This window comes from Fukomys damarensis, unplaced genomic scaffold, assembly GCF_012274545.1.
Source record: "Fukomys damarensis isolate Sample0158 unplaced genomic scaffold, DMR_v1.0_HiC HiC_scaffold_15, whole genome shotgun sequence".
NCBI classification, from domain to species: domain Eukaryota; kingdom Metazoa; phylum Chordata; class Mammalia; order Rodentia; family Bathyergidae; genus Fukomys; species Fukomys damarensis.
Genome location: NW_022900927.1, coordinates 23,690,882 through 23,712,499, shown reverse-complemented (window position 1 = coordinate 23,712,499; position 21,618 = coordinate 23,690,882). Strand labels below are relative to the sequence as shown.

Sequence of the window (21,618 nt, the reverse complement as noted above, 5' to 3'; positions counted from 1 at the left end):
TTTTTTTTTTTTTTTTTTTTGTAACCCCTGGAAAAGTGGCCAAAGCAGCACTTCGCTGGCTTAGATGCGTATTATGTAGAAGATCTTTTGTGGGATATACTGATGTCATTGGCTCCTTGTGCCTTCTAGCAATAGTAACTTCTGGGAGGCCTTTTGTTTTTCTCCCAAAAGGAGCTGCTGCCTTTTTCCTCCCCACTATTTCCTGCATGTGTGGGATCCCCACAGAGGGTGGGGAAAGGACCACAGCCAATCTCAGCATCATGTATGTGGTTTTCCATCTACCTCTGGTTCAGTGAATGTATTAAATTAGCTGCCAGTGCACTGTTTTTCAGATATGCCTCTGTGATCTTTGTTACTGTACTGGATTTTGTTCTGTCTGTTCCCATGAAGTCTTAGTTGGCCAGCCAACTAACAAGAAGTCAGTGTCTACCTCCCTCTAATCCTTATCCCTTTCTTGTCACTGAGAGAATAGAAAAGACTCTCTCCTGGCCCTTCTGTTGAAGTGGTGGGTGGGGGGTGCTCTGACCACTGTGGTCTCTGCAGGGGGCACCGAGAAGGGCTGAGCCGTACCTCAAGCAGCCGCCAGAGCAGCACAGACAGCGAACTCAAATCCTTGGAGCCCCGGCCTTGGAGTAGTACAGACTCGGATGGCTCTGTCCGGAGCATGCGACCCCCTGTCACCAAAGCTAGCAGTTTCAGCGGAATTTCTATCCTCACCCGAGGTGACAGCATTGGCAGCAGTAAAGGTGGCAGTGCAGGAAGGCTGTCCAGGCCAGGTACTGTAGCGTCTTTCCTTTCATATCACACACTTCCCTTTTTGCTTGTCTTTTATAAAACATCACTGATACTTCTTACAAATATTTATCCCAGTATAGTTTCCTGGAAACTTAAAACAGCCAAAGGAGGAGAAATTTGATTTCTTAGATCGATTATCCATTCTTAGATCTAGTCCCTGTCTGATTTTCTTTTTGTTTGTGTTTGTTTGTTTCTGGGTTTTTGAGACAGTGTCTCGCTGTGTAGTTCAGGCTGGCCTTGAACTCACTGTTTAGTCCATGCTGACCTCAAACTCACAGCAGTCCTCCTGCTTCAGCCTCCCAGGTGCTGGGATTACAGGTGTGTGCCACCACACCTGGCTGTTCTTGCTTTATTTTAACAGAGAGGCATTTAACTGTCTGCATACAGTGGACTTCTCTTCACCTTCCACCTTCCTCCTTCCTCTGAAGTATTGCTTGAATCTCACTCCCGAAGTTCTATAGGTCTTACTCTCAGCAGTCATTGGCAGAGTGAAGATTTTTGCCTCTGTTAGGTCTCTATTGTCTTTCTCTATTGTCTCTTTCCTCATTCCACTGCTTTTACATTTAACCTGCCCTTTATTTACTTTTATGTAATTACTTTATTTAATTATATTAGCCCCCAAGCAGATCTCTCTGCTTCATTCTCAGCCCTTTTTAGAGCCAATTTACCAATCTAAAATATGAATCTAATCATATCAGTCCCCTGTTAAATGTTCATGTTTCTGCATCACTTGCACAATAAAGTCTAAACTACTTGATACAGCATAACTTCCTGACCCTACTTTTTCACTGCAGTCTCATTTTCAGATAGCCAACCTTCTCCATCCTTCCAACCATTTCTTAAATATGGTATTAACTTTGCCCCCTCTGTTAGTAAAATCTTCTAATCATCCTTCAAACCCATCTCTCCTGTCATCTCTTTAAATCCTTCCCTTAAATAAATAAATAAATCCTTCCTGGTCTTGCCAGGAATTATTGCTTCCTCATTTGGTGTGGTTCAACTCTGGTGTGGTTATCACTGATATATCCCTTATCCTTATCAAATTGTGATATTTGTATGGATGTCCATCTTCTATCAGAAGATCCTGTGTGTCTTCAAAGGCAAGGCTTGCATTTCCTTCACCTTTGTGTCTTTCATTCATTCATCCATTATATGCCTGGCGTATAGTGGTTAGAGAAAGTATGTTGTGTGGTGAACCAAAATAAACCTTTTTCTCTTCATTTAAAAAAATATATTGTGTGAATATATGAATCCTTTGGAAAGCCAGAAAGTGGAAAAAATAGTTGGGTAAATGTTGAGTGTAAAGCTGCAGGTGTAGCTCAGTGGTAGAGTGCTTGCCTAGCATGCTTGAGGCCTGGATTCGATTCCTGGCATGGCATGCAGGTGTCCTATGTATGTATGTACTCATGTGTGTGCTAGAAAAGGCAAAGTTGATACTTCAAGTTGAGAAGAAAGCAAAGAGAAAACAGGTCAGAATCTGTACCTTTCCAGGAAATAAAGATTCATGTTTTCATCCATCTAATCATGATGGGCACAGTTTAGGCACTTCAGGGGAGATGCCTTAACAGCTTCACATCTCATTCAATCCCCAGCCAAAGATTGACAGTCAAGGTGATTCCTGTCCGTGGAGAGCAGAAACCTGGTAGGAGGCAAGTGCCTATCAGCAAGGCAGCTGAAACGTGTCTGTGTTTATGTATGGATATTCAGAAAGTGGGGAAGGATGGGCAGATAGGAGTGAAGAGAGAGGGCAAGGAAAAAGTAGAGCCCTGCAACTTGACTCTTCAGGAGTTAAATTCATGGCTTGTGTTTACAACTCTGGGTCTGTCTTCCTCTTTGCCTTAGGTATGGCACTAGGTGCCCCAGAAGTGTGCAACCAGGTCACCTCACCCCAGTCTGTCAGGGGTCTTCTTCCTTGTACTGCCCAGCCACAACAGCAGCAGCAGCAGCCGCCACCGCAGCAGCAGCAACTTCCTGCTCTCCCACCCACACCTCAGCAACAGCCACCCTTGAATAATCACATGATCTCACAGGTGAGTCACCACTCAGCAAAGAGCCCCTTCTCTGATTCAAGCAAGCTCTGGAAGTATAGTCATGTGTGTTGTGCTGTTGGTGACAGAAAGGATCAGTTTTTTAAAAAATATGCCACTCTCTTCCCCATTTTCATTTGTTGTAAGGAGAAAAGAATTGGGGCAAAGATTTGGTCAAAATACACTTACTAAATTAGCCTGGTATTTGTTTTTGTTTTGTTTTATGTTTTGGGTTTATAACTTCTTCCTAAGAATTGTCAATCGGATCTACCTTACATTGCATTTCTACTGTACTTGTATGTTCTTTACAATTAGCAAGATGATTTTGCTCACTATATTCATGCATGCAACTTGAACAAATTATAGTTTTCAACATAGACTGATGGAATATGTTGAATCATAAACACATTTATTTGTTGTGGTATAGTGTGAAAAGAAAAACATTCATGACTGCAAACCCACAGACCACCGAAATTGTCTTGGTTTTGTATGCCAAAAAAGAGCAATGGCTTTCTCTTTTTATTGCTAGATTGGTAGATATTGATAGCAATTAGAGTTTGAGGAAAGTTTTGCTTCCAGAAAAACCATGTAAGTCATCGGCCTAAGAATCAGGTCTTATTCAAAACTGGAACTTCAGTGTCCTAGGTTTCATAGCCACTTTAATATTCTGATATTGGGCCAGGCGTGGTTGCACATGCCTGTAATCCCACACTTGAGAGGCTGAGGCAGGAGGATCACTGTGAGTTCGAGACCAGCCTGGGCTACATAGTGAGTTCCAGGTCAGTCTCAACTACATAGTGAGACTCTGTCTCAAAAAAAAAAAGAAAGACAATTCTGATATTGGCTGTGCCAAAATCTTCACATAGTCTCTTCTTCCATAAACAGGTTTCTACATGAGTAGAGCCCCCTTTTCTGGTTTTTTGAGCCAGGATCTCTATGTAGTCCAGGTTGACCTCAAATTCAAGGCAATCCTCCTTCCTAAGTCTTCGGAGTACTGGGATTACAAGTGTGCACTAGCATGCCCAGCTCAAGCCCCATATTTTACACTGAAATATTCTCTGGTAATCAGGAACTCACGTCTCTACTTCTTCCTGCTGCAGTTTAAGTTTTTATTTCATGTGCGAAACTCCATTTCTCCCTGCTCAGTTAGTCCACTGTGACCTTAGATATATCTTTTCCTTAGGGACAAGAAACAGGTTCCAAGCACTATTACCCTAGGAACTAAAAACTCAAGTGGAAAGACCCCAGAATGGCTCAGCACTGCCCCATCTCACATACCAAGAAGCTTAAGGAAACAACAGAGAAGATATAGGAAATATGACTTTGTGTCTAATGTAACCCGCATGCAGTTCTTACCCTTCATTTCAGTCTCTAAATCAGTCTCTGTAGTGCTTTCTTCTTCTGTCACCATATTTCCTATAAAGTCTTGCTTGTATCAGCTTCCCTTACTGAGGCATTGCATGTATATGTGCTTTTCTCTGCCTGTGTCTTAGCTCAAACCTGTAAATGGGTAAACTGCTTCTTCTTCTGGCTGTCTCCTACTGTGCTTTTGTGTGTGTATATCTCACTTTTCCAAGGTCGCAATATGTTTTAGTTCTTTTTTTCCTAAAATGTATTTATTACAGTCTTATTTCCTTTTCTTCTTGTTAGTCTTCCATCTGTCTCACCTTCCTTCTGCCATCTATACCTAAAACAGACAAGAATGGGAAAGGAAATTGAGTGTGAAGGTACATGCCTATAAACCTAGCACTTGGGAGGCTGAGGCAGGAGGATCAGTAGTTCAAATCTAGCCAAACTGCAAAGCAAGACCTTATCTCAAAAAATAAAACAAAAAAGAGAAGGAGATAAGAGAATAACAGTTTTGGACTTAAAATTTTAGAGTGAATACCCAAATGATGAGTCCTAAACCTCCAATTTTGGCACTGACTCATTACCTGGAGTAAATACGTTACTAGGTGAGAGATTATGTCTTGGGGATGGAAAACAGTTTGATGCAAAAATCTCTGTTCCCTCAATAGATTTGACTCTTGAATTTAATCATAACCACAAATTCCAAAGTAAAGTGGTTTGTTTTTTGAGTTTTTTTGTTTGTTTTTGGTACCAGGGATCAAACTTGGGTCCTTGAGCTTGCGAGGCAGGTGCAGAACCACTGAGCTAAATCCCCGGCCCCAAAGTAAAGTATTTTATCCTAAGTAATTTTAGTGTCCCCAAAACATTGGTAGCTGCTAAAGTTTTACCACCCTAACCCCACTGTATATATCTCATTTTTTATTCTTTCTACTTTTCTCTTTTTAGCCCTTCCTTATCCTACTGCTTTTTTTTGTTTTGTTTTTTGAGACAGGGTCTCACTATGTAGTTCAGACTGCTCTGGAACTCACTGTGTAGCCCAGGCTGTTCTCAAACTCTCAGCAATTCTCCTGCCTCAGCCTTCCGAGTGCTGGGGTTACAGGCGTGCACCACCACACCCAGCAGTTTATCCTACTGCCTTTTATTGTTACTTTTCTTTTTCCCTGACTAGTGTCAGTATTTAGGGTTCTCAACTAAAGTTGCTGAGCCCAAGAATAATTACTATTCAGTTTCTCAGATGGTATATAGCAGCATAAAAATGAAGGAAATGACCACACATGCACACACCACTGTTTGCACTATAGCTTTTCCTTACAAGAAAAACTTTAAGAAAGGATAGATAAGTTACTTTTAGCTCTGTGGCAAGAGGCATTTGTTACAGACCTGAGATTAATACTGGTAGAATTGTGTTTATGCCCTTCTTGTCAGGCCTCCTCTGTCCAAGCAGACCTTCATCTCATATGTCAGTGAAACATGTGAAAGCCAGGAGCAAGGGTGAGAATAAAGGGGCCAGTAATCACCTTTTGCCCAATTGACTTAAGCTGGAGTGGACCTCTTGCAAAGAAGCCCTCTTAATGTCTCTCCTGGAGTCCTCCGGCATCCAAAAGCCATTAATCTGTCCCAGAACTCACCAGTAGGTGGCAGCCACAGCCTCATTGTTTCTCAAAGGTTTCTTGGCTCTGGAGTTTGAGATTAATAGAGAACTGTAACTTGAGGGTACTCGTAGAATAACAAAAAAAAAGCATTGTGTTCCATACCTTTACTATTGCCCTTCCCCAGGAGAGAAGCATGATTTCTTCTCTCTTCACTATTTAAAGCCCACACACCGGGCATGGTGGCACACACCTATAATCCTAGCACTTGAGAGGCCGAGGCAGGAGGATCACCATAAATTCAAGGTAGTGAGTTAAAGGCCATTTTGAACTGCATAGCAAGAATCTGTTTTAAAAAAAGCAAAAAAACCACAGCCAGGCTAAGCATGCTGGCACATGCCTGTAATCTCTAGCATTATGGGAGGCTGAGACAGGAAGATCATCACAAGTCCAAGCCCAGCCTGAGCAGTAACTTAATTAGACCCTGTCTCAAAATAATAAAAGGCTGGGATATAGCACAGTGGTAGAATACTTGCCTAGCATGAGTTCAACCCCTTCATATCACACACACAAAAGATAAGCATAAGGACAAGTAAAATTGTTTTACCACTTTACTATTCCTTTTCCCCAATATATGTAAGGCCTGAACTAAGTTAGGCCCTCCTCCAAGAGCAAGAGGAAGATCAGAATAATAGAAAAGATGTATGTATAAGAGTCACCTGATGCTGAACAACTTGACCTGCAGTCACATTTGGAGTTATCATTGGGTTATAGAAAATAAGTGTGTCGTTAGGGCTAAGAGTTCATTTTCCAGGCTACAGCAAGGACCTTGCTAGGTCACACAAGGAATTCTCAATAACTTTCCTAATCAAAATGACTTACATAATGAGAACCAAGACCTGTCATGTAGAGGTACAAGATCCCAACAATGAATGTAACTGTACTGTATCCCTAAAATGTACCAACAAACTCACTTTTTAAAAATGACTTACATTTTTAAAATCTAGGTATTAGGTCCTCTTCTGAGGCCTCCAGAGTATTCTCCCTCATTAGGGGTATTCAAAATTCCTAAGCTGTCTGACTCCTGTGCCGTCAGTCTCTTCTGTGAGTCTCCTGAAGATATGTGGGAGATGAGGGTGTTGATACCACAGACCCCACACCTCCTAACACTAAATACAGAAGGAAGAGCCTTGTGGATGATGCCTGAGAAGTTCTTCTGTCTTTTTCTTTCACCTTCTCACTACTACTAGAGTAAACTGGGAAGAACACATGTCCTGAATTTGGTTTCAATCCCAGCTTTGTCATATTAGCTGTGGGAACCTAAGTGAGCAATTTAATTTATCTGAGCTTAACTTTATTAGTTATAAGTTATCATATCTCTTTATGGGATTCTTGTGAGGTTGTCATGAGACTATATAAATATTATTTCTCTTCTCTTCCTCATCTCTCTCCTTCTCCCATCCCTCCTACAACTTGCAGGCTACAACTGAAGACTGATGAGATGATTGAAATAACTGAGGAAAAAAAAAGATTTAAAAAACAAAAAAAAAAAGTACCTGTCAGTTAATTTAGAGCACTGCATGTTCCTAAACAAATTCTCCATTTGAGGCGAGTGAAGGAACTAGAGAGTCAAAATCTACAACTAAGTTATTTATATTTTATCCCTAAATCCTCCCTGTTTGCTTATGGGGGCATTTTTCATACTACTCTCACAGCCTGGAGGAACATAGAAAATCCTGAAGCAGGAGGAAGTAGCCTGAAGCAGGCATCAACTGAGTGTTTTTTCCTTTTCTGCCCTCAGGAGGGAGCCAGTCCCTGTAAATGAGGGCTTTCTCCAAGAAAGCTGACCTTGGATGACTCTTCTTATAGAAACAGTGTAGCAGTGCAGACAGGAATCCCTTCTCCAGTGGGCTTTCAGAAAGGTTGTGATTGAGCTGGGAAAGAATCTCCTGGTCAGGAAAACATGCTTTGGAAAAGGCCTTGTTTGGAATCAAGCAGTCCCTGGTCCTGAGATTCCTCAGATTGCTCACAACAGTTGCAGAGTTCTAAGTGGCTAATGGGGCAGGAAGTACTGTGGTGAGTTTCTCCTCATAAGAGAGATTGCTTGTTTGTCAGAGAGATGAGCCACTAGCTGACCCAGTTTTGGTCACCAGCCTGCTCAACAGCCTTGTGATTCAAGTGAAATTTCGTTTTGATTAACCTTGTTGTTCCTTCCCTTTCCCTCCCCATCTCTGCCCCCTGCCTTTCCCTTTTCTCCTCTCTTTTTCTACATGCCTCTCTGCTGGTTTACAGCCAGTCCCAGCTCTGCAGCCCTCTCCGCAGCCTGTTCAGTTCTCTCCAAGCTCCTGTCCCCAGGTCCTTCTGCCAGTTTCTCCACCCCAGCAGTACAACATGGTATAAACTCCATTACCCCTTTTTGTTTTGTCAATATGTGGGCATGTCTGGGTCAGTCTATGATGACCTTGCAAGGTTGTCATACTTTGGAGGGCATGTTGAAAGCTATTCTTGAAAGGCCAGCACAGGCTGAACTGTATGTATTCCATTCTAATTACCTCATCATAGCTCAGCAAAATACACCTAAATTTAAGACAGAAACACTGAGTTTGGAGAGGCAGGGAGGATTGGATGTTGGCCGAACCTCATCTGTCATGTACATCCTTCATCTGATTTGCTCCCTGGACTTGTCTGAGGAATTCAGTTAATTCTTTACAAAATGATTCTCTGCAATTTCATTTGAAATAAATACACAGGACTGGTGATTTGGTTCAGTGGTAAAGCGCTTGCCTACCATGCACAAAGTCCTGGCTTTGATCCCTAGCATTGCAAATAAATAAATAATACAACTGCAGGCTTCTCTAGTACCAGTAGTAAAAATGTAATAGTCTTACCCATTTGACCTGTCTTACTATATCATTTTATATAAAAAGCATCCTCTTACACTGTACATTATGTGTGCTATTTAAACTATTTGTACCCTGCCTACAAATCCTTTGAAGGACTGATAACCTTATTGTTGACCATTATTGATAATTTTCATTAGGGTTATAGGAGTCCTTAGTTTTTACTTTATATTAATCATACTTCTGCCTTTTCACTAGAATCCCTTTGTTCATTTTACCTCTCTTACCTCCATTCTGAAAGTCCTGGAATATAGACCTATAAATAAGCTCAAGTCCTCATGTCATCTATTCATGACCACTATAGTACCAAACAGATTCTTGAAAATTGAGTAAAAAACTGCCGGACAACATTGTCTTTTGGTTTCTACTAGTTTCTCTTGTTTAAAAAACCCTTAAAAAAATAAAAAATAAAAAACCCTTATTCTGGTGTGCATGAGTGCTGCATGCATGTGTGTGTGTATATATATGTGCCCAAGAATTACTGTCCAGAGAATAGAAGGGTGGAAAAATGCAGTATAGAAGAAAAGAGGAAGCTACTGTATCAGCATAAAAATGAGAGATGGAACACCATCACTCTTGGTGCTTAGGGAAGAAGGCTGAGAGTAAAGATAATTACAGCCTGGCCAGTCACTCTCCTCCTCCAGCTCAGCCTCTCACCCTGGCCTCCTTTCTGAGGTGAGAATTGGAAGTGGTTTCAGAAGGGTAGGAGAACTCTAGGCTTGTGTCAAAGAACAAAGGTGGAAATGACCTCCAGAGGGAATAAGGACATAGTCAGCAGGAGTGGAGCCCATCAATCCTTTGCTGTAAGGCAGAGGTGTCAAGACACGTGAACATAGTCCTCCATATCCATTCAAGGTGTTATCTGGGTCCTTTATTATAAAAAAACAGGATTTATAACAAAGTAGGGCCCTTCTGTGGTTTGGGGCAAGAGGAAGACAGGAAGTACACTCTTAAACCAGGACTAATTTGTCCTTTTTTTACCCCCCATAGATAAAGTTGTATCATTCCTCCTTTTTGTTAGGACTAATTCTAATTGCAGTCGTAATCAGGATAGTCCTTGTTCCTTTACCTGTGATAGGGAGACTGGTTCTCAATTTAGGATTAAAACATTTAATTTGTAACTATTTAAAATATCACTTAACAGAGGCTTATGGCTAAGAAATACTTTTCAAGATGTAGAACAGGACTGTTCCAAAATGGTGTAAGAAAAGTTTTAGAGAACATTGCTATTTTTGATGTTCTATGTTGAAACCAAAGACATGGGTCTTAATACAGCCTCAATCCTTGAGTCACCCACTCTCTCAACAGGCAGATGATCTCAGCAACCCCTTTGGACAAATGAGCCTTAGCCGACAAGGTTCTACTGAAGCAGCTGACCCATCCTCAGCTCTGTTCCAGCCCCCACTTATCTCCCAGCACGCTCAGCAGACTAGCTTCATCATGGCATCCCCAGGACAGCCCCTCCCCACTTCCAACTATGCCGCCTCTAGCCATGCACCACCTTCTCAGCAAGTCCTGCCACCCCAGGGCTACATGCAGCCCCCTCAACAGGTGAGCAGCCCCTGTCCCACTTCTAATCACCAATTCAGTTTGTCTGGTAATCTTCTTTTCTTCCTTTAGTTTAGACAGACCAAGGGGATACTCTCCCCACTGCGCACTTGAGAGTCGTCATTCAAGCCAGAAGATCTCCTTTTTTTATAACATAAATCCTGTTTTTTTTTTTCAAATTTGTGTGATAATCCAACAAATTGTAAGCCCCAAGTATCTTCTCTTACAGATTTTTGGCCATCAGTCCTGAGGCATTTAGTATTTTGTGAATGTTGGGCTGAATTAAAGGAACCTCTCACACCTATTTCTTCTCACCATAGATCCAGGTTTCTTACTATCCTCCTGGACAGTATCCTAACTCCAACCAGCAATATCGACCTCTGTCTCACCCGATGGCCTATAGCCCCCAGCGTGGTCAGCAGCTGCCTCAGCCATCCCAGCAGCCTGGTAAGAGGAACCATTGGTATAAGAAGGTAGTGGATAGAGCAGAAACTAAGAAAGCCAGAATTACCTTCCCCATTAAAAATAGTAATAATAATAATAATAATAATACAAGAATGAATAGGGTCCTAAAGAGGAGCCCAGGGAGAAAAAGAAAAGGTAAAAATAAAATGAAAAGGGAAATTACTGATAGAGTATGACTTCCTAAACATTCGTAATAATGTCTTCTCTGCTTTTTCAACCCTAGGTTTACAGCCCATGATGCCTACACAGCAGCAGGCAGCTTACCAAGGCATAATTGGGGTCCAGCAGCCCCAGAACCAGGGCCTGCTCAGCAACCAGAGGAGCAGTATGGGGAGCCAGATGCAAGGCCTGGTGGTTCAGTATACTCCACTGCCTTCTTACCAAGTGGGTACATTCTGTGTTGGGAAAAGTCACCAAGTCTCAGAATGGGGAAAAAGAATAGCCTCCCAGGGTCTTCAGACTGACAGCACAAATACTAAAATATCTTCCACTTCCCCTTAGAAGTTTTAGGAATTTTTATATTTTGTTTTGGTGAGTCAAGGTCTTGCTATATAGTCCAGGCTGGCCTTGAACTCACAGCAATCCTCCTGCTTCAGCCTCCTGAGTGCTGGGATTACAGGTATGCACCTCCATGCCCAGCATTTTAGGGTTTTTTTTTTCCTCTGAATGAAAGCCCAAAGAGTCAGGGAAGAATCTTTAAATTATTTGTTTTTTATACAGTGTATATGACCAGGAAAGGGGTATAGGACTGGGGATGTAGCTCAGTGGCATAGCTCTACCTAGCAAGCACAAGGTCCTGAGTTTGATCCCCATACCAAAAAAGAAAAATAAAGTAGGATATAAAAGAAATCAGGCTCTTCTATGTCACGTGCCCGCCCAAGGGTTGTATTTAGATAAGGGTGAAATGTGATAACTCTGAGCATTTCCTTTGGTTAGATGAGGAAAACAGGAAGAAGTCTAACTTCTCTAGAGAGGAAAGGTGCAATGTCCTGGTCTAATAATGACTAGGCTGTTTTCTGAATGAGTTCAGTGAGAGTCCAAGTAGTTACTCTCCTCTTCTCTATTTAGGTCCCAGTGGGCAGTGACTCACAAAATGTGGTCCAGCCACCTTTCCAGCAACCCCTGCTGGTCCCTGTGAGTCAGTCTGTGCAAGGAGGCCTCCCTACCGCAGGCGTGCCCGTATACTACAGCATGATCCCACCCACTCAGCAGAACGGTACGAGGTGAGGACCACAGGGAGTGGGGGCATATCTGCCATAGATCTTCAGTAGCTGTCATACATCCTTTTGTTTACACTGGCCTAAGAAAAACAAGAGGAAGAAGCCGGCGTGGTAGTGCACACCTGTAGTCCCATCACTTGAATGGCTGAAGTAGAAGGATAACTGGAAGGTTGGAGTTCAGCCTGGGCCACATAGTGAGTTCAAGACCAGCCTAAATGCTGGGTGTGGTGTCACATGCCTATAACCCCAGCACTTGGGAGGCTGAGGCGGGAGGATTGCAATAAGTTCAAGGCCAGCCTGAACTAATAGCAAGACTTTGTCTCAAGGAAAATAAAAAGGAAAAAAGACCAGCCTGAACTACATAGTGAGACCTTGTCTCAACAACAAAAAGCACCACCAATAACAAAAAAGCCACAAAGACACATGCTTTATAATATTCATTTTTTTTCAAATCAATAGAATTTAAAACTATGAGATAGAAGCTGATCATCATTAAGTGATACAGTTTTGGGGTGCATGTATATACATTTGGGAGGGATCGTTTGAGACAGGGTCTCACTGTGTAGTTCAGGCTGACCTTGAACTAGATTGTAGCCCAGGCTGGCTTTGAACATGCCTCAGTCCTCCTCCTGCCTCAACCTCCCCAGTGCTGGGATTACAGGCACGAATACCACACCTGACTTGTGAATTTTTTAATATATTTGTTTAATCTATGTTGAAACTCTAATGGGAGATATATCTAAGAATAGGTCATAGCTAATAGAATTGTAGGAGTAGAAGGCACTTTAGAAATAGTCTAGTCCTTTGCCGGGTGTGGTGGCGCATGCCTGTAATCCCAGAGGTTGAGGCAGGAGGATTGCTGGGAGTTTGAGACCAGCCTGGACTACATAGTGAGTTCCAGGGCAGTCTCAGCTACATAATGAGACCCTGTCTCAAAAAAACCTCCCGAAAAAGTCTAGTCCAGGGCTAGGGATGTCACTCAGTAGCACTGTGCATGCCATGCAAGCACAAGGTCCTGAGTTCGATCCCCAGTACTGAGAAAAAAAATCTAGTCCACCTCTGTATTTCTATGTTTCTCTCCCTATTTAGTTAGTTAAGTTACTTAGAGATAGGGTCTCACTATGCTCAAACTTCTGGGTTCAAGTGATTCTCCCACTCTTCCACCTCACCCTCTAGTAGCTGAGACTACAGGCACATGCTACCTTGTCTGGTTTCCTTTAGTTTTTTGTGTTTGTTTTTGTTTTGAAGTATTAGAGATTGAGGCCTAAGCCTTCATACTGAGTACATCCCCAGTCTCTTTTCACTTTTCATCTTGAGACTGGGTCTCATCAAGTCACCAAGCCACTCAGTCTGGGATTGAACCTGTAATCCTCCTGCCCCAGTCCGTCAGAGTTCTGGGACCATGAGAATATGCCACCATGCCTGGCTGTTTTTGTTTTTGTTTTTTATCTTTGTCTGTGGTTCTGGGGATTAAATCCACAGCCTCATGCATTCTAGGCAGGAGTTCTATTAATGAGCTGCCTCCTTAACCCTTTTTTTTTTGGTACCGGGGATTGAACTCGGGACCTTACACTGAAGCAGGCGGTGGAACCACTGAGCTAAATTCCCAGCCCTGACCATTTTAATTTTTTGAGACAAGAGTCTTGCTAAGTTGCTCAGGCTGGCTTCATACTTTTGATGCTCCTGCCCTATGTGCCCATGTAACTGAGACTACAGGCATGCCCCACCATGCCCAGTTATTAGTTTCCCATAGTTTTATTTTTTTAAACTAAGTTTATTGGTACATTTTAGGTATACAATATAATGACATTCATCATTGGAAATGTACACCTTTTCATAATCTGTCTTGGTTCCTATTTTTTTCCCCATTCTGCCCTCCCTTCAACCTGTTGTTTGGTTTTTTGAGACAAGGTCTTGCTATGTAGTTTAGGCTAGCCCCGAACTTTCAGGGATCCTCCTGCCTCCACCTCTCAAATGCTAGGATTATAGGTGGTGTTACCACGCCTGGCTTCCCATAGTTTTTAAAAGAAGAAATTCCAGCTAGGGATATTAAGAAACTTACCCAAAGTTACATAGTTGGTTAGAAATAGAGCTGGAACTAGAAATCAAATCTGGGTCTAACTATATATGATTCAGTGTATCTGTGTCTCAGTGTATATTTGTTTATTTGTCTTTTTATATGCATATCTCAATATTGTTTTGAGTTTTGTGGGAGGTTTTCCTATTTGTCTGTAGGTAATTCTCATTGTTTGCCATTGTGTATAGATCCTAAACTTAGCTTTTACTCATCTCTTCTTAGCACTATATAAATATGTATGTCTTTGGCACTATCTTTGCCTGTTTCTGTTGTGTTTCTAGAATCTGTGTGTATGTGTGTATGTCCACACTGTTGGGAAGAGCATGTGGCACTAACATTCTATCTGTAGCGCTGATCACAGCTTCCTAATTGAAAGATGATCAAGTACAAATACATATAATTAACTTTGAACTGATGAGTGATTTAAAAAATTGCTTGGCAAATTGGTCTGGGAATGGCTTGAAACTGCCTCTGCTTCCCACAAGGGAGACTCAGGAAGCACCAGCTGTTTGCCAGGAGCTGTGTTCTTCCATGTATTGCTTTACTGTTCTTCTCTTCTCATCTCTCCAGCCCTTCTGTGGGGTTTCTGCAGCCTCCTGGCTCTGAGCAGTACCAGATGCCTCAGTCTCCCTCTCCCTGCAGTCCACCACAGATGCCACAGCAGTACTCAGGTAAGAGGATGAAGAATTTGAGGAGGGCTTGGTCACTGGCAAGGGCACACATTTCAATGGATTGTGCTCTTAGAGCTGGGAAGGGCGTGAAGGATTCAGGGATTGGCTGTGGCACCATCACGAAGAAAGACCAAAGTAACCTCTGAAGACAGAAGGCTGGTTGCCCCATCTTTTTTTTTTTTTTTGTACCAGGGATTGAACTCAGGACCTTGCGCTTGTGGGGCAGGCACAGTGCCACTGAGCTAAATCCCCAGCCCCCTGTTGCCCCATCTTTGAGATGGCCACATCTTTGGGTTCCTTTTTCTCATTGTCTTTTTTTTTTTTTTTTTCCTGAATCCAGCATTACACTTCACATGCCTTTGGATTACAAAATACTTGCCTCCATCTCCTATACTTTTTCTCCTTTCAGAGAGCTTTTCTTTTCTTTTCTTTTCTTTTGGGAGTGTCAGAGAAGTTGAAAAAAAAATGCTTTTTAGTTTTATCTAAAGGTCTGCTTAGCAGTTTTTAGTGTGTACTCACATACATTGTGACTTTTAATTCTTACACTTTTGTCAGGAAGAAATTTAAGACTTCCAGATACTATTAAATGACTTACCTAAAGCCACAATGCTAGAACTTGAACTTGGGTCTTTTGACTTTCCGTATCTTATGTTATATCTTCAATAACATATTTTCAACAGCCTTTTATACTCTGTCCTTTCTCTCCAGTGAGAAATCAACAGACCTCTTCCTAGGGGCCAGCTATCCCAGGTGGATATGTTTATGCCATTTGGCCTCTTTAGTCTGTCTTTGCCAAGAATGCTCTCGGCATAACTAGTACAGTTGCCCTTGTTTGTTTTACTTTCAGCCCACTGTGACACAGCAGTATATGCAGTTAAAGAAACTTCATTCAGGGCTTCTGGAGAACTCTTCATTTAGCCTCCAACCACTCCTGATCCACTGTATTGTGTGGATGTTAGAATGCCCTCTTCTGGTGAGAGGGAAATATTTTGCCAGTTTTCCCGATACAGAAATGGAATATAAGATTTGTTTGCACTCTTACTGTGTTTAGATGCTATATAAACAATTCTAGAATTAATCTTTGTTCATAGAACATGGTTACTTTCAATTTTAGAAAGTGTTCAAATGGGAAGGGGAACAAGGGTAGAGCGAAAGGAAAAGGACAAGAAAAAAGTAAAAATAGAAGGGAAAAATGGAAACAAAGCTTTTGTACATAGGGAGAGGGCTTGAGGGGGGGGAATGGGATATAGTAAAATTTATTAATAAAAAAGAACATAGTTACTTCCTACTTTTAAGAAGCAGTGACTTAGGGCCAGGGTTTTAGCTCAGTGGTTCCACCGCCGGCCTTGTAAGCGCAAGGACCGGAGTTCGATCCTGGTACCAAAAAAGAAGCAGTAACTTAGCTGGGTGTGGTGGCACATGCCTGTAATCCCAGCATGCTGGAGGTTGAGGCAGGAGGATCTCAGCAAGTTCAAGGCCAGCCTAATCCATATAGTGAGACACTGTCTCAAAAAAACAAAAAACAAGCTGCAGCAGCAGCAATGACTCGGCTTCATCAAGCCAAACATGGATTACTTACAGACCGGGGTTTTAAATTCAGCATCTCTTATCCTTTATTATATAAGTGGTGTCTCTTGCTGTTTCTCCTAGTATCCGCCAGGGGCAATTGGCCTTGAAATTCCCAGCAGAGTGCGGAAATTGTACAAACCATCTCCAAGAACCTGTGTAGCCTGTGGTGGTGCATAGTACTGCAGCGCATTTTCTCTTCTCTTTGTAAAGATAGTAGTGTAGATATACACATGTATATGCATAACAGGCATGCTTATATGTGCAGTGTTGTGTGGATCCTTTGTGGAATATAATTTTATCTTTTTTTGTTGTTGTTTTTTTAATACAGGGTCTTGCTGTATAGTTCAGGTTGGCCTTGAAGTCACTATGGAGCCTAGGCTGGCCTTGAATTCTCAGCAGTCCTCCGGCCTCAGCCTCCCAAGTGCTGGGATTACAGGTGTGCGCCACCATGCCCAGCCTAATTTTATCTATTGAACCTCTGGTTATTGTCTGTTCATCTTCAGATAACAAAGTCCTTGAATAAAAAACCAAGGGAAAATTATTTTTCATTACCTATTTAACCCCATACTGGGTTAAGCTAACTAAAAGATTGTGGAAGTTGGTAACACTAGAGATTTGGGCTGAGGTAGAAGGGGATAATCTAGGCTTCCCAAATCAAAAGAAATGAAAACTCACTCTCTCTCTCTCTCTCTCTCTCTCTCTATTTATTTATTTTTGGTTTTCTTTTGAGACAGGGTCTCACTGTATAATTGAGACTGACCTGGAACTCACTGTGTAGCCCAGGCTGGTCTCGAACTCACAGCGATCCTCCTGCCTCAGCCCTCCCGAGTACTGGGATTATAGATGTGTGCCTGAAATCTCTTCATTATCTAATTCCCTTGCTTATTTGGATTTTCCAGCTATATCTCCCTTCTTTCCAGCTACCATAGTTGATCCTAAGCTTCTGACCGACCCTTTTTATTTCTCCTAGATGGTTGATCTCTGTTCTACCTATTTCATCTAAGAGACCATATTCACCATACCATTAATTTTAAAAGTTTTTCTTGATGCAAATCTAAGATAAATGCTTTTGCCTTATTTTTCAGTTTAGCCTTTACTGGAAAAATAACAGACATAGCCCACAAGGGCTACTCTGTCACCTTCAAAGGACAGTCAGCCACCCTCCTCTCATATAGCAGCATGGTCACGTTTCCAAAAATAAAGGCAGGGATTAGGATTGGCTGTTCCTGAAACAACTGTTCTAGTTTATTAATACATTTTTTTAGTTGCCCAGTTTACCCCCAGGCCTGGCTGTTAATTCCTCCCCTCTAATATTAGCTATAACTGTAACTCCAGGAAACACTTTTCCTCCACTAAAATGATGGCTTGCAGTTCCCTTGAGATTCTACAGCGATGCTTGTCTGGGGAAGATGCACACAAACATGAAATGGCAGCAATACCTATACACAGACTCCCAACTCACAGTGACACAGCAGCACAGTGAGATGCATACAGAAATACCTCTCATGTACTTGCTAGCTCATTTTTTAGCTGAGGAGTTTCCAAAACTGAGACTATTCTTTTCTGAAGAATCCCCTCTCCCACCTCTCCAAAAAAAGGGGGAAAGGTCATGATTGATTTCTATCCTATAATTTGGGAAGCGTTACTTTAGATTTTATTTTTCTGGCCATTCTTTTCCATAGATTTGGTTCCTGGTGGTAAGGAATAAGCCTTATCAGTCTTCTACCTCAGTGATTAAAAAAAAAAAAAAAAACCTAAACATAAAACGAAAAAGATTTCTGCTAGACATAAATGTCATCTGTTTGTATTTATGTGGTTTGCTCTGCCCAATCGACCTTTCTGCCCAGGTTTAATGATGCCACTTAAAAAGCCATTCACATGTCCCCTCTCCTTTCAGAGCTTTCAAGCTGAAATTGATTTCCTTATTCATCCGCTTTCTCCTCCTTTCCACCTACTCTCAGCCCAGGCTCATTCCCCCAACCTGATTATATGGAAGTGCTGTCGCTGGGCAGTGGGTTGTTTTTCCTTAAACTACAACGTACATTAAGAAGTAGCGACAGTTCAACTGCTAACGGATGCCACCTACTTTTGGCTTGAGGAAGAGAAGCATAAAAATCACCTCATCAACAGAGTAGTGCTCATGTCCTCGGCTGAGTGAAGCAACAATTCTCCAGACCAGGGGCGAGGACTAAGTATGGGGAAGAACTCAGGACAGAGGCTGCAACCAAAAGCCCTGACTTTGTTTTTGTTGGGATTAGAGAAAATAGTATGGATACTGTACTCTGTTCCTTTCTTCCTTCTCTTTGAGCCCTCAGTAGTTCCCTATGATTACATATTGATAAGGAGCTTTCTGTCTTGCCTTTGCTCATCCCCTACCCATATACATAGCACCTACCTTTCCTAGCCCAGAGCATTAGGCTTAGATTATGAGCTGCCTTCTAGAAAAGCTATAGATTTTATTATTTTTGTGATGGACCCTCAGGTAGCAAAGAGGAGTTTGAATAAGGTCAATTGCAATTTTGTTGGTAGAAAATGTTGGAGCTGATGGGGCTTTTAGAATGGGGAAATAGATGCCTAGAGCAACTGTAGTAAGAGGAGAGTTGTTAAATGTAGGACACTCCACAACTGTGCTATTTTCCTACAAGCCATACTGATGAATACCCTGTCCCCCTTGGCAGGGGATAGGGAGATACAAGCCTGTGTGTGTGTTTGTATTTGTGATCTCAGAGTAGATGAGCCCTAGAGGATGGGAGCACAGATTGGCCTGGGAATGGGATCTGACAGATGCTATGTCTCCTGAACTCCTCTCTCAGACCTCCTACCATTTCTTTTCCTTTCTGTTGACTGATACTACCTGAGAAAAGCAATCACACTCACCTCCCAGCATGACTGGTGCCCAGGGCTGCACATTTCCCATCATAGGAAGCAATGTGGTGGCGGCAGCAGTGGCAGCCCCAGAGCACCAAGCCGTGAAAACACCAGCATTTCAGCAAGTTTTCAAGACAGTAACCCCAGCTCCCACTTCTCTGCCTTCACATACACACAAACTCAGTCTCAAAAGAGATATAGATAGGGAGGTCAAGAATAAACTCTGAAGTAGACAGTCTCGTGTGAGGAAGCAGAATTCCTACCTGTCCCTCACGGCAGGGACAGTCCATCAAACTGCTTCTGCCTGGTTTCTTAATTGGCCTTTTATCTTGAGGAAGATTTAAAATCAGTATCACCTCATTGTGCCCTTCACTTTCTCCATCCTGCGAGTGGATGAGGCTAACCATGGATACCCCTAAACCTTAGGGTTGCATTCTGTCTGTCACCTGTTGGTATAACCTTCAGAGGATCTGTCCCTCCCATCATCTTCTGGCTTTGCCTTCATTCAAACACTTCTCATCTGTTTCAGGAGCTTCCTGAATGGTCTTCCTGACACTAGTCTCCCTCCCTTCACTAAACTGCATTTGGCCATATGGGTTCTCTCTACAGAGCACCAGTCCTACCCCAGCAATTCTGGGATAAACAAGCAAACATCTTGTGAGAATACACTTCCCACTCTGAGATCAGCTGTTTGTGTTGTTTTGCTTCGTTTTGCTTTTTGAGACAGGGTCTCACTATGTAGTCCAGACTGGTCTTGAACTTGCTGTGATCCTCTTGCCTTAGCCTCCCAAGTGCTGGGGTTACAGGCATGTGCTACCAACACCCAGCTGACATCAACTATTTGTTTGATGTCTAACTTCTTAATAAACTGTCCATTCTGTGAGGGCAGAGAATGGGCTTATTTGTTGTACACTGAGTGCCCAGCGTAAGGACTGGCACATAATAAACATTTGATAGAATTTTTTAAATAAACTTACATCCTGCTGCTTCCTATGTATAGGCCTTGTGTCTTAGCATCTTGAATCATTTGTCATTTCCCATATATGACATACATCACTATGCCATTTCTTTTAATTGAAATGTTTCTCAGCTCACCTCACCATTGGCCAAGAAGTACTTCCTAAGTCTGGCTTCATGAAACTAAATATATATTCACCTTCTCTAAAACAGGCAGAGATTACTGACTTTATCTGTAGCCCTTACCAGAAAAGTTTGCATGTGGCTGCAGACCTGGCTGATATCCCAGACCACCTCCTGTATTTGCGCAATCTGACCTTGATTATTTGGTAAAGCCCAGCTTTGATGGAATGGAGTATTTTTTCTGCCAAACGTGTGAAAGTGCCTGTTACCAGGTGAAGGCCAGAAGAGCATTGCCATCTGGGACTCATCTCCCTTCAGCTGAAGGTTGCACTGATTTGGGGAGAAGGAATCAGAAGCCAAATCAGCGACCATATCAGATTTGTGGCAGAACATAGTTTGATCCTAAGCAAGCGGGTAGATTTATTTACAGGCTTTCCCACTCAGGGCTAACTGGAAGGCCAAAATACAGTTTGAATTCTCAGTCAACTACTTTCTTCTTGCTACTCAGGAGTGTCACCTTCTGGACCAGGTGTGGTGGTCATGCAGCTGAATGTCCCTAATGGACCCCAACCTCCCCAGAACCCATCCATGGTCCAGTGGAATCATTGTAAATATTATAGCATGGACCAGCGGGGTCAGAAACCTGGAGAGCTGTATAGTCCTGACAACAACCCCCAGGTGAGTCCTCTAACCCAGTCTTGACTTTTTTTTTTTTTTTTTCAGCTTTAATTGAGTTTATTGGTACATTTTAGGGATACAGTACAGTTACATTCATTGTTGGGATCTTGTACCTCTACATGACAGGTCTTGGTTCTCATTTTTACAAACCCAGTCTTGTCTTGGCAAGGGAAGGACCATATTCTTCTCAAAAAACATTCTTTGTTATTGATTGAACAGCCTCTTTTTATGTCTGTCTTTTAGTATTTTGCAGAAGAAACAGAAGAGAACATCTTTTCATACACACACACACACACACACACACACGCACACTGGGGATTGAATTTAGGACCTTACACTTGCAAGGCAGGGGCAGTACCACTGAGCTAAATCCCCAGCCTCAAAAACATCTTTTTTTAAGGAACCTGACAATATAAGGTGGCAGAAGCAATGCACACTAGAAATGCTCGGAGAATGTTTAAAATGGAGAGTCTGAAGGTGTAGCTCAGTAGTAGAGCAGTTGCCTAGGACATGCAAGGCCCTGGTTCAACCCTGGTACTGTAAAATACATACACTTATAAACACATGCATACATGCATACACATATACAAACTAGTTAAAAACTAGAAGGCAATTTGAAGGACTTTGGCAGAATTTACAAGAGAAACTTATTTCCTGAGAAGGGAATATGAAGCCAAGCTGTAGGACTATGCAGAGAATAATGTTTAGTGTTTATATGATGTGTGCTTCTCTCTCTCTCTTTTTTTTTTTTTTTTTTTTTTTTTTTTTTTTTTTTTTTTTT

The 21,618-nt window shown here is 42.1% G+C and overlaps 1 protein-coding gene across 12 annotated transcripts in view; it reads left to right on the top strand.

Moving 5' to 3' along the window:
• The window catches only part of R3hdm2 (R3H domain containing 2), a 122,251-nt gene that overhangs the window by 96,379 nt on the left and 4,254 nt on the right, over nucleotides 1–21,618 (top strand). For 7 of the 12 annotated variants that reach the window (XM_033763720.1, XM_010644620.3, XM_010644621.3 and 4 more), the window contains 9 exons: nucleotides 544–776; nucleotides 2,638–2,825; nucleotides 8,054–8,155; nucleotides 9,970–10,212; nucleotides 10,530–10,656; nucleotides 10,898–11,058; nucleotides 11,743–11,897; nucleotides 14,542–14,642; nucleotides 20,668–20,837. In XM_033763720.1, coding sequence (XP_033619611.1) covers nucleotides 544–776; nucleotides 2,638–2,825; nucleotides 8,054–8,155; nucleotides 9,970–10,212; nucleotides 10,530–10,656; nucleotides 10,898–11,058; nucleotides 11,743–11,897; nucleotides 14,542–14,642; nucleotides 20,668–20,837 — 1,480 coding nt within the window. The remainder of the gene's footprint in view (nucleotides 1–543; nucleotides 777–2,637; nucleotides 2,826–8,053; nucleotides 8,156–9,969; nucleotides 10,213–10,529; nucleotides 10,657–10,897; nucleotides 11,059–11,742; nucleotides 11,898–14,541; nucleotides 14,643–20,667; nucleotides 20,838–21,618) is intronic. The other 5 variants (XM_033763725.1, XM_033763722.1, XM_033763724.1 and 2 more) reach the window with 1 other exon arrangement.